At 41.6% G+C, this 13,576-nt stretch overlaps 1 protein-coding gene across 5 annotated transcripts in view; it reads right to left on the bottom strand.

Annotated features, from left to right (window-relative positions):
- Positions 1-13,576, bottom strand: part of Dtnbp1 (dystrobrevin binding protein 1) — a 129,585-nt gene that overhangs the window by 57,862 nt on the left and 58,147 nt on the right. For all 5 annotated transcript variants that reach the window (XM_029562592.1, XM_029562591.1, XM_008831372.3 and 2 more), the window contains one exon: positions 6,887-6,909. In XM_029562592.1, the coding sequence (XP_029418452.1) occupies positions 6,887-6,909 (23 nt within the window). The remainder of the gene's footprint in view (positions 1-6,886; positions 6,910-13,576) is intronic.

Genomic DNA, 13,576 nt, shown 5'->3' with positions numbered 1-13,576 from the left:
AAAGTTTCTTAATTACTCTATATTACTAACTAATCAAATTATTGCTCTAAATTATACCCATGCCCCCATGTTGGACATCAATCCAGGGTTCTTAGAGAAAATCTGGTCTAATCTAAAAGCACTGTTTGACCCATCTTGGATCATCACTTACCTACTCCTGACAGGCATAATTATTCTTCTCTTTCTACTTCTTAAATGCCTCGTTCTTCGTTCCCGCAGTCAGAAAAAATTCAATCACTCGGTGTATCAGGCCCTCAGAGCAATACACGAAGATGATTCCAACCTGCCCTATGCAGCCCGACAGATTTGGCTTGCACAAATGTACGAGGCCTCCTACAGATAATTCCCCACCTCGACTGATCCCCTGGGACAATACCCCTTGGAGGGCTGGTAGTCAATGACGGGTAACCTCCTGTTGGGCTGAATCAACCTAAGACAGGACATGGACGTGTACGCCCATGCTCCAATGACAGGTAAGGTTCATGCCCGAATAGGACAACCTAAGGCAGGCACAGTCCACGATCCTGGGGTCATCCTGAGGCGGAGCTGCCTACGAGCTCTCGCTGGGCAGTCATTTTTAAAGAAAAAGGGTGGAAATGTAGCAGGAGGCCTCCAAAGATGGCACGGACCCAGAGCCCTGGGATTCGAGAATTCACTTCACTTCTTGGTCCGCAAATAGCCCGCCAAAAGGAGGCCACGCCTCCATACCCTGCTAGTGCAAGCCCAGTGACTGCTGACAGACTGAGTGGCATGGACCAATCAGAAAATGATACGCTGACTAAAGGGACTTGGGGGCGGAGAAAAGGGAAATATAAGGCCTGCCCCCTCCTGCATTAAACGAGCCTGCAGCACCTCACCTAGTGCTTGCTTCTACCCGACTCCCGGTGTTGGTGTTTTGACTCCGCGCCTCTTGCCCCCCCTAACTGGCAGGGGACCTGATCCAGGTCAGGGTCTTCATAGCTGGCCTGAGGAGAACCCGCAACAATCATCAATATGAGGAATTGCGCCAACACTAAGATCTGAAAATAAAATTCCTTCTTGGACTACAAAATCCACTTTGATCACAAACTTTTTCCCTTTACGGTACCCATCCCACACCTCTTTGCATGCTTATTTTGCTGGTTTAGTCAGGCATCTTCTATTCATCCTCAACTTCATGGCCAAGAACCTCAGGCATGCTGACACTGGCACCCGTGACCTACAGATTAAATAATCATACGTACTCGTCTCACTCCAACTTTGTGTTACCAAAGCATATCTGGCTTTTTTTTCTTTGGTCTTTTTGAGACAGGGTCTCCCTGTAGACCCAGCTGTCCTGGAACACACTACGTAGACCAGGCTGGCCTTGAACTCACAGAGATCCGCCTGCCTCTGCCTCCCGAGTGCTGGGATTAAAGGCGTGTGCCACAACACCTGGCATGCTTTTAAGTCTAGTCCTAAACCTAGACCAGAAAATTAGACTATTTTTCTTTTTCTTTTTTGAATTTGATTTTTATTTTTTAAGTGTATGAGTGTTTTGCCTGTAAGTGTACCCTTGTCATGCAATGTTCAAAGAGACCAGAAGAGGTTATCAGAACTTCTGGAAGTAGAGGTACAAATGGCTCTTAGTTGCCCCGTGGGTGCTGGGAACTGAACTTGGGTCCTCTGCAAGAGCAGCCAGTGCTCTTAACCATTGAACCATTTCTCCAGTCCCTCAACTATCTTTCTTAAATGGATTCCCCCAAATGTTTTCATTTCCCCAAGTCAACCAAGCCCCTCCCCAAATGTAGCTATCCCTCCCCACTCTATGACTTCAGGGAAAGAGATGTCCTCTCCAAAGATGGATGATCTGGACACCATTCTTTCCCTGATCTTTAGGACCTTCATTAACTCCTTTACTATCTTTAATCTCACCTCTCGGCCTTGATCCTTAATCCTAATGAAGATATAGCTTCATTTCTTTCCATTCACGGACCATTATTTCTTTATTCCTTCTGACTTTCCATCAATTCTCCCTTCAGCCAGCTCTCCCAGGCCACCAGTCACCTTCTCATTGCTAAGTCCAATGAGATCTCCCCATTCTTCTCAATGTTGCAAAGCTTCTATCAACATAATCATTTCTCTTTCTTTAAACTTTCTCATACCTGAGACTGTCACTATGTCACTGTGGTTCTTCATTTCTCAGAATACTTTGGTCCTGTCTGTTCCAATAGCTCTGTTTTCCAGAGCAAAACCTTAAAAAGTGATCAGAGTAAACAGGCTTGGCCTCACTACACATGCTCTTGATGATCACATCACTGTGATAATGACAACTAAATCCTGGTATGTTTTCACTCTATAGGTCATATTTCTGACAGTGTTTTATGATAGGTAGCAGACTACAACAGACAAAATAGGATTTCTTCTTGGCTATTCGATTTTTTTAAAAGAAGGCAGAAATCTATCAAAATACATATACAAATATTTTAATTTAAAATATAACCATCGTTTTAATAAATTATTTAAGCATAGGTCTACTGACTGTAAATCTTTGCATAAACTACCCATACAACATCAGATGAAAATTTCAGTCTTTTTTTTTTTTTTTTTTTTTTTGGTCTTTTTGAGACAGGGTCTCCCTGTAGCCCCAGATATCCTGGAACTCACTATGTAGACCAGGCTGGCCTTGAACTCACAGAGATCTGCCTGCCTCTGCCTCTGCCTCCTGAGTGCTGGGATTAAAGGCGTGCGCCACCATACCCGGCTTCAGTCTATTTTTAGAACAGCAGAAATAAAGGATGTCTGACACAGTTCATACAGCACCTTTTCCCCCAAATCTTTCCTAATTCTTAACTGTGCTGCTTATGGCAGACTTTAAAAGCTATTTACCAATATTGTCTTCCATAGAGTTACAACCCTACTGCATTGTAATTCTCATTAGCAGTGAGGTTTCACCATCTTACCTAATATTTAACAATATTGCAGCAATATCCAGCACGAGTAGTTTGTGAGCTGATACCACTTTCCTCAGCTAAGTATTTAATTCAGTTTATAGAAATAAGTATTTGGAAAGAAATGGTCAGTGACTTCCCATAAGCACTCAACAAGCTATAGGTATCAGCTGACATATTTTCCAGAGAAAATTAAAAATGGTGGTTGTTTTGGCAAGGAACTTAATCTGAAGGTAAAGAAACAAGTGCAATATATTAAAGCCACAATAAATCACGAATCTTACAGAGGTAGGAATAATATCCAACTCTGAAATCTCTTTACCTCCACCCTCTCCAGTGACACAACATTGTCAGACTTAAAAAAACAAAAATCTTAAGAAGCCAGGTATGAAGGCCCATGCCATTAATCCTAGCACCTGGGAGGCAGTGACAGGTGGATCTCTGTCAGTTTGAGACCAGCCTGGTCCAGTGAGTTCTAGACCAGCTAGGGCTATATAGTAGGATCATGTCTCTAAGTAAGTAAACAAAAAAAAATAGTGGTTAATAATCCTCAAATAACAGAAGTGTCTATTTATGGCAAATTTCCCAGGTGTAAGAACTGTTAATGTATTTACATACATATACAATGATGGGGTTCTTTCCCCAATAAAAGCATAAAATTAGCACTCTTTTGTTTTTATTGTGTCTCTGAGGGCAGGGGCATGTCGAAGTCAGAAGACAACAGGGGGCATTGCTCTCTACGTCTACCACCTGGGTTCCAGGGATCAGTCCTCTCAGGTCATCAGGTACAGCTACAAGTACCTTTACTTGCTGGGCCATCTAACTGGCCCCTAAAATTAGTACTTTTAAGATCCTATTCTTGCTGGTTGTGATGGCATATCCCAGCTACTCAAAGTTGACACTGGAGGATCACAAATTTGAGGCCAGTCTAACCAGTTTAGCAAGAGTCTTAAAATAAATGCAAAAGGATAGGGTAGAGCTAAACAGCAGAACACTTTTCCAGCACCCAGAAGGCAAGTGGTTCAGTCCCCCAAAACAGTTCTTGAAGGAGAGTGCCCCTCAGACCCCCTCCCTATCCTCTGACTCTAGAAATCCCCTTCATTGTTCAAACCCTTTCCTGGTATCTGTTTATGATTTCTATGGAAATGGTCTGGGGCAGAAGAGATAGAATGTTCTGCCCCAGGTAAGCTAGCCAATGGCAGCATACCTGACACATCTGTGTATGGTTTCTATGGGAATAATCTGGGGCAGAAGAGAAAGAACGTTCTGCCCCAGGTAAGACAGCCAATGGCTGTATAGGTAAAGTCTCTGGAAATCAGTCCTAGTTTGCTCCCATCCCTTCCTGGTTATTCTGTGTATAGTTTCTATGGACATCCCTGCTTTGTGGTTTTTGTGGTTTTTCTGCTTAAAAGCCCTGCGTTTTCACTGCTCAGGGTCACAGTACAGCTCCCAAGACTGTGTCCCCAACTGGTTGGCTCCAATAAAGCACTCCTTTTTACTGAGACTCAGTATCTGAGTGGTCAATTTGGGGAATTCCTTGGACCTTGAACATTCTCACCCCTGTAAAAAAATCCTATAGTTCTTTCTCTACTGTCTAAAATATTCAAAAGACTACATTACCGTCACCAAGATTAAAGGAAAAAGTATTTGAGCAATGTAGAAATTCTTCCCACTAGCAACATTAAAACAACTAGTTTCATACCACTGTAGAGCTTTGCCTCACGCCACAGAAATGAAAGGGGGATTTAACTCATTAGCCTCCAGGAATCCAAGAGAGAGACTAGGACTTGGTAGACAACAGTGACCTGTATTACTCTGGTGGTTTCTAATTTTTGTTTTGATTCCCCCTAAATCACTATTTCCAATTTAGAAAAAGGCTTCCAAGTAAACTACAAGTTGAATAAAGCAAGTGAACAAAGTAAAACGTTCTGCTTTCCTACGTTCTAAAAAGGAAAAATAACGGCAGGACATGGTGGCCTTTAATCCCAGCACTCAGGAGGCAGAGGCACGTGGATCTCTGTGAGTTCCAGGCCATTCTGGTCTACATAGGGAGTTCCAGGCCAGCTGGGGCTACAGGGAGACCCTGACTCATAAAGACCAAAAAACTAACAAACAAACAAATAAATAAATAAATGAAAAATAAGGGTAAATCTAAACAAACTATAATATATTTGAATGGATTTTAAAATATTTTTTCCATTAATAATTTGGAAATGGTTAGTTTCCTAGCTTTCTTGCCTCAGGCTTCTGGAACTTCCAAAATATCAAAACACTCAAAGGAAACTTTGTTTCCTTCCCTGCCCTTCTCTCAAGAAAGGATCTCCCTATTTTCTCTCAGGCTGGTATTCCTGAGCTCAAGTGACTCCCCTACCTCTTGAGTTCACAGGAATACAGGCACATGCCACTGAGCAGCACAAGACCAAACAATTTTTAATGAATGCTGATAACCAAAAATCTAGATATGATGTCATATTCAATGTAAGTTTTGCTCAAATTCAAGCGCTTAAATTGTCCTGTGGGTGGACCTGACGTGTTGTTAAATGTTGTACATAACTAGGGATGTGTATATAAAGAAGCTATTTCAGCCTAAATAGAATTATTCTATCAAGAAATATGCAACAGTATCTAACCTTTTGCAAACTGCTGATCTCTGTGAACAATGACATAACTAAAAAAAAAAAATGCTCCAGCACTGAAGTGCAAGTAAAGCTGACACTTTACATAATGTGTGTCCCTGCCTGTCTTTTAATATTAACTTGTTTTTCCCCCCATCTCTTAACACTGTCTGAGAAATGCTAGACTCGTCGAAAGAAAGAAGAGGCAAATTAGCATTCCATGAGGACTTCAAGTTCTGTTTCAAACAAATGATGAAAAATAAATGTTCGTGAATAGGTATCACAATTAAATAAGAACAATGTAAGCCACGGTAATACATTACATCACACCATTGTGTAACATTACCTTCAACAACTGGTCATGAACTTAATCATTTACCATTTAATCTCTGCAGTGAGTCAAATAGAAATTTAGACAGAATAAGTCTGTTCAATTACGGCTACAGTACAAATAAGGCTTTACACCTTTTATCTTGAGGACTAGTGATTCTCCTGAAACATGCAAACACATGGATAATTCCAAGTATAAATGAGATAATGGAAAATCTTCAATCACTCGACAAATCTAAAGGTCAATGCTAATTTATGTGAAATATAATATACACAAAACAAATCAGAAGATATTTAATGATTTAAGCCCTTTTAGTTCTCGAAATGAGTCTGAGACAGTCATTTCTATGAAAGTGGTGATGAACTGAAAACCACAAACTGAAAGGGCATTGGGTTGCCACCAAGTTTGTGGGTGTCTTTTTATACTACGGCTTCTCCATTATCAAGTGGGACTGAGAATTATGCTCCAATGTTCTGCCTTCAAAAGCTCCCCTAAAATAAAAAGGCAATGCTAGGTGGCCTTTTGAACCTCAGAATATGTATCATCTCTAAAATTTATAAATCTAAGTCTCTAAATTTACAGGGAGAATGAGTCTGAAAAAGGGGAAAGACTAATCGAAGTCACAAAACAGTATGAGAGCAAGACCGACTCTGCCAAAGAAAATTTTGTGGAGGTTGAAGAGACTGTGAGGCGCATTCTGAGCTTCTGCACCAGCCCCTCTCCCGGTGACCTGGGCTCTGCACAGCAGAAACCATGATTCTCAACAACCTCAGAGCTGGCTCTATGCCTGCATTACAGACTCCCCATGATGGTGATTAGACAGTCACCAACAAGCTCTTACTTCCTACATGTACCATAGTTGAAAGCATCACACTTCCTTGTAATTAAATAAAACTTAAAACAGTATTAAGCAGACTTCTGCTTTCTGATGTAAAGAAAAGGGAAGTAGTTTTTTTTAATCACCAAGATAGAACATCTGACATCAATTAACTCTTAACTTCTTTAAAGGGAAGAATTAAACACAGAATTACCTTTGAAGGCTTCAAGCTCCTTCCTGTAAGAAAGAAAACGCAAATGTAAAATAATCTCTTCCCATTAGAGTCTGTTCTTGTATTATAACAAAAGTTTATGTTTTAAATGTCCAGAACAACAGTTTAGAACTCTGAGATATCAATTACACCTCAGTTATCAATACAATTGGACTACAGGAATGATTTTCATTTATTTCTGCTCTTACCTACTAATGGCTCAAAAGCTCTACCAAAATTCAAGTTATCAAAACAAAACATAATACAAGAAAACATTTTAGCACCAGCTATGATCCATCTCATATATAATCAGTTTATAAAAGTTCTTATTACAAGGGCTGGAGAGATGGCTCGGTGGTAAAGAGCACTGGCTGCTCTTCTAGAGAACCCAGGCTCAAATCTAAGACACACATGGCAGCTAACAAGCATCCTTAACTCTAGTTCTAGGGGCTCTGACACCCTCTTCTGTCCTGCGAGGGCATTCCACAAGGGTGCACTCATGTACATGCAGGCAACACATACACGGTTTAAAAAAAAAAATTATCCAGAACAGTAGCTGAAAACAGTACACAGAACTGATACCCACAGCGCATCCTGCCAGAGGGTCACACATCTAGGCATCTTCTCTTTCAGAATGTCAATATCAATTAAGAATGCTAAGATGTAGTTTCCTAGGGAAACATATACACAGTAAATAGAAGATCCTCCATAAAATAGACATTTGTGACAAAGAAGTCAAAGCAAGTTCTGTTCAGGTTTTCTTTCATAATTTTGTGATTATATATGCTTCTTTCTGTATCAGTATTAATGAAAAGAAATTTTGAGGAGGTAAGTTTTTTTAATATTTACTTATTTTTATTTTATTTTATGTGTACACGTGTATTGCCTACATGTAGGTAAGTGCACCCATGTCATGCAATGCCCGTGGAGGACAGAAGAGGCTGTCAGATCCCCTGGAACTGGAGTTACAGGCAGTTGTTAACTGCCATGTGAGTGCTGGGATTTGAACCCGGGCCTTCTGCAAAACAGCCAGTGTTCTTAACTGCTGAGCCATCTCTCTAGCCCCTGAGGGGAGGTAAGTTTCTTTAGCAAAGACTAGCTATCCCAAAGCATGAGACATTTATCTCTTATTTATACTTGGTCTTCCTAAAAATCTAGTGAAGTTCTGAACGCAATACCCTATACTCCTACACTATTCATGTTCCAAAACAGCTGACTACAGTTAACAGCTGGTGGCAGGACTGGCCAGCTGCCAACTGGAAGGCCAGGCAGTGTTCCTGCAGCCACTAAAAATCAAACATTTTTAGACCAGACGGTCATCCCACTCTTCTTAATACCCACTTTTCATGATAAAGCACCATGCCTTTAAAACTTACTAATTCCTAGAGAATTTCATACAATGTATTTTGAGCATACTCAACCCCTTCCCCATCTCCTCTCAAATCCACCCCCACCTCCATACCCCCACCCCTAACTTTAGGTCCCCTTTCTTTTTGTAAAACCCTTCTCCAATTTTTGTTGCCCAAATATTCTTCAGTATGGGTCCATCTCTTGAAGCATGGGCAACCTACCAGGGGTCACTTTTTTTTTTTTTACTGTATGAGTGTATGACCTGCACCTGTGTAAGTGCACCCATTCGTGCAACGCCCGTGGAGGTCAGAAGAAGATGTCAAATTCCCCTGGAACTGGAGTTACAGATGGTTGTTAGCCACCATGTGGGTGCTAGGAATCGAACCCAGGTCCTCTGCAGAAACAGCCAGTGCTCTTTGTGCCACCCAGGGGTCACATTCTTAAAGAAAACTGACTTTCCCCCTCCCAGCAGATATCAACTGCCAATAGTTCCTCAGCATGCTGAGATTCTATTTGGCTTACTCTTGCACAGCACAGGTCTTGTGCATTCTATCACAACCTCGGTGAGTGCACCTGCCCTCTTGTGTCCTGAAAACAGTTTCATTATAGTCATCTACAACCTCTGGCTCTTACACTCTTTCTACGCCCTCTTCCAGGACAATCCCTGAGCCCTGAGGAGGAGTGACATAGATGTCCCATTTAGGGCTAAGCACACCACAGTCTGACTCTGCATGTTGACCATGCAGAGAAAGGGTCTCCGTATTCATCACTTCTCTGGTGAGAGTTGAGATGCATTAATATATGGGTATAACAATAAGCCATTAAGAGTCAGTTTAATATTATCCATTTAGCAGAATAGTAGTAGTAGGATCTCCCCTAGGATCTATGACCTGTCTAGTCATACATTCTTGGCCACAGTAACAGTGCCGGGCATGGATTCCATCCTGTGAAGTGGGCCTTAAATCCAATCAGATTATTCCCCTAACATTTGTGTGACTGTTGCACCAGTGAGCCTATCTTGCCACACCAGTCATTATTATAGCTCTCAGAGTTCAAAGCTGGGTAAGACTGATGATTACCCGTCTCTTCTGGCAGCATGCTTAGCATCTCTGGCACTATGAAAGCTAGTCAGTAGGAATGAAGCTTTGAGGTCAGTACCAGCTTGATTTCTTGGTGAACATCAACTCAAGTATGTCTTCTGCAATAGGCTCTTACTGTCAAGTTCTGTGGGTAAGCGGGTAACAAGAGCAAGGACAATAGCCAGTAATGTTTGGGAGTCTGTGGAAACCCCTTGGCAAACTCCAAAGAGGTATTCCTGGCACTGGACTTTTTATTTGCTAGCCTGTGGTGTCTGATAGGAGGCACTCTATCCCCCTATTAGAGGATAACTCCACTTAAACTCATCATATATTGTATACGTAGTTTTAAGAAGCTTCTACAGGTTTCCATATGATGCTTTCAAAAGGCCTTTAGTGTTAGTTATCTCTCCCCATACGTCCTACTCTACCCTGCTCCCCATCCCCCAACTCCATTTAACCAATCCCTTATTCCCCTTTCAGGTTTTATATCACTGCATTCTATCACTCCTCCTTTGAAAGCAACCCCACCCCTGCACAGAATGCTTTTTAAAGTATGAAACAAATATAATTTCCAATCGTATCTTTAAAAAAAAAGCAAAACTACAATTGCACCCTTCTGAAAACAGTCAACTCTACTCTTAAAAGTTACAAAGTTACAGATGCCTGAACTTAGTGTTATACTGCAACCTATAAGTCAAAATGCACTGCAAGAGAATCTTGAAAAGTCACCTTCCTTCAACCACCCCCTTGATGATGCCTGAAGCAGCAATTCCCTGAGGCTTCCAGTGGGGAGAGATGTTAACAGTATTACTCAACTCAATGTTCTAACAAATAACTTTTTTTCTATTATAATCTTCAGGGAGCTTCTGATTTATTTCTTTTTAGAATGTGTGACTATGAATTCAATTTCTGAACAGGTACCTCTAGCTCTACCACTGAGCTACATCTTTTTTTACATATATTTAGTGTGTGTATACATGTACGTATGGGCACATGGATATACCAGAGCTTGGGTGTGGAAGTCAGAGGACAGCTTGTGGGAGTTGGTAGAGCAACTAACATGCACAAGGCCCTGGGTTCAGTATCCAACACCACATACTCACAAGGCTGGTTTGTTGGTACATTTGTGTAATCACAGTACTCAGGATGCTAGGGCAGGAAAATCAAGAGTGTGGGTATAGCCTAGGCCACAGAGCAAGACCCCATCTTTAAAAAAAAAAAAAATTCAGGATCTTAACTAGGACCTATGACCTCAAGATACCTGACTTCTACTAACTAACACACATGCTGGCAGGTCCTGGGAATGCACAGACGTAAAAAGAAGATGGGGCTAGCCTATTGAGAATAATGGCAGTGAACATACTAAGCGCCATCTGGTCCACTGAAGGGCAAACTTCTTAAAAGTCATTACTAAAGTGCATCCCACCAATACTGATTAGTCTATTATCCAGACCTGCAGGCTAAAGAAAGATAAGTTGGCTCCTGACTTTTCACTGGGAAACGCTTTTCTTGAGGCATTCTGGATCCTCCAAGAGCGATGGTACAACTAGGCCAGCCACAGCTGCCCTTTAGTACAGGGGCTCTCTTCTAAGACCAGCAGTCTCATATAAAGACAAAGGATAACTAATCCTAGGACCTAGAGGAATCTGAAGCACCAGCCTGGGCTACAGTGAGACCTTGGCTCAAAGAAGTAAAATGAAAGGAAGAAAGGAGGGGGGCAAGAAGGGAGGGAAGGGAGAAGAAAAACAAAAAATGAGATTGGAGGCCTCAGAAGCGTTGAGCTAGCAATGACAGAATAATGTTCCAGAGGACCTTCCCAACAAGATCAGAAACAAAGCCTTCCAGATTAGTGGCCTTCCAATTGCAGCAGCTCCATGGCAACCAGCAACCTAAAATGATCTCTGGGCCAAGGCACCAGGGCACTTCTCCAATAAGCAGCCCCTAAAATAGCAGCTTAACCGATACTAAGAAACATTAAATATTAGTCTTCCAAACCCTGTAAAGCTTGGAACTTGGTTTATGATAAGGAAGTCTAAACCCTTAATCCCACCACATCCTGTAAAACTTTTAAGGAAAGGCCCTGATGAATTCCTGAGCCAGATGGCCTGGGTCAGTAGAGCTCTTCTCCCTTGCATAGACTCTTTTAAAGTAGCCAACTTAGCTAATCCAGAAAGACTATGAGGTTGGACCCCAGCCAATGGGGAAAAGACAATCCTGTTCCATTAGGGATAAAAGTCCACCAAGCCTCTTGGTCCTGTGTGCTTGCTGGATCTGACTGACCACATAAGATACCCTTTTGCAAAAGTAAAATCCACCTTGCTGAGTTACTTTTTGGTTCATGTGTTCTTTGTGTGGTATTGATGGGGTTCGTGGACCTCAGATATTATTTCTAATGCCATGTAAGTGACTAGGCTCTTCTCCTGAAAAATATCCCCTTTTCTTATATAACATAACCAGAGTCAACAGGGACCTTCTACTTAAGCTAAACATTCATATGCATTTATTTCTAATGGAGAATGACTGTGGAATTTCCCGACCAGCCGAGCCTCACCTTCTAATGTACTATGCATTCTGTCTTCCACACACAGACAGGAGCAGCCCCCCAAAGTACCCCTGATTTAACTGAAGTATACAAAGGCTTGTGGGGCATATCCAATACTGGTATTGGAGGAGAAACAAATACAGAGCCCATTAAAATTCAAACAAATACCACTTAGCCTCCTCCCAGTAACAAAAGATTTATAGGTCAGATGAATGACTCAATTTATCACCTCTTATGACACCCCACCATAACCTGTACAAAAACCTAGTATACAAGAAAGAATAAAGAACAGGAAATCACTTCTCAACAAAAAATCAAACATCTGACTTTTCTTCACTGTTTTACTTTTTTTTTTTTTTTTGGTCTTTTTGAAACAGAGTATCTCTGTAGCCCACCTCTGCCTCCCAAGTGGTGGGGCTACAGGCAGGTACCACCACGCCCAGCCACATTTACTTTGCCCAGCCACATTTACTTTTTCTTACAATCATATCTCTCCATAATCTTGAGCTACTCATGAGTATTGTGTTATAGTCACTTTTATATTATTTACTTGAGAATCTTCTGTTTTTATAAAAATAGGACACACTGGAGATAGCTGTTTGGCTACCTACTTTTGAGAAGGCCTTGAGAAGCCCATTTTTCTTTATCAAGTATCAGCAAAGCAAAGCTACAAAGAGCCTGCACAGTAGTTCCTATCCTTTCTGGACTTAGTAAATAACCAGGCCAAAACTACTCTTACTCTTATTTTCTTTGGTAAAGATGAGGGTGACCTGAGGGAGAAAGGGATGACACAGAACAGCAGAGTCAGAAAAAAGCACGAGTGTGAAGTACAGCAACTGCAGCAGGATAGAAAACCCAACCCTCAAAGCCTCTGCTATAACCAGAATACGTTTTTCTTCATAGAGTCTGGTCACATGCTATCTCATCTGAAAGTGCTTCCATGGCACTGGGGGAAGCTTGGCCCATTAGTATCTGAATCGCTTTTGAAAAATCTTATTTTTTCTATGCTCGGTTACTATCGGGGAGTCCTTTGGCCACCCTGACCAACTACTAAAAAGAAGGTATCTCCTATCTGGCATTGTAGCTTGTTATGTAGCCTTTAACTATGCATATGGACTCTTAAGAAATTATATTGGCCCCTTTAATCTTTCATTATACTTTCCTTTTGGGTGTTTAAGGCCATACAGTTGGCCCAGATAAACCGATTTATTTTTACTCTTAAGGTTGTTTGAGGATCTGTTCCTCAGGGGTCACATGGGCTTGGGAGGAGTCCCTGGCTCCTTTCTTTTACCAGTTCCACCTTTGTGAAGATAAGTCAAAGGCCCTGTTTTACCATGGTTAGCTTCACTTGGAAGCATGGAGAAAATGATTCCTCTGTGTTGACCATCCTCTTTGTAGGCTGGACAGTGGTTCAAGTCCAGCTGGTGGGGTCTCCTCGGCCTCCTTGATCAAGAGGACAGGTGACCCACCACCATTACAGGACATATTGAGACATGCTCATATTCCCCAGGAAATAGTTGATCTAGGAGGGCTAGGAGGAAAAAACTGTCCTTTATGTCCCTCTGACCAAATAATTACAGGCCTCAAAGTATGTCTGTTAAACATCCAAGAAGATTAGTTCCACCAGTCTGTTATTTCTAATTACTGTGTATCATGTAGATAAATCTTGGGCAAAGACCAGTTGTTCTCAGATAAACCTTACCTAGACATGTATCTCTTGAC

This window comes from Nannospalax galili, unplaced genomic scaffold (genome assembly GCF_000622305.1).
Source record: "Nannospalax galili isolate Female #2095 unplaced genomic scaffold, S.galili_v1.0 scaffold30, whole genome shotgun sequence".
NCBI lineage: Eukaryota > Metazoa > Chordata > Mammalia > Rodentia > Spalacidae > Nannospalax > Nannospalax galili.
Note: the sequence above shows the minus strand (reverse complement) of the source record. Positions and strands in the feature narration are given on the sequence as shown.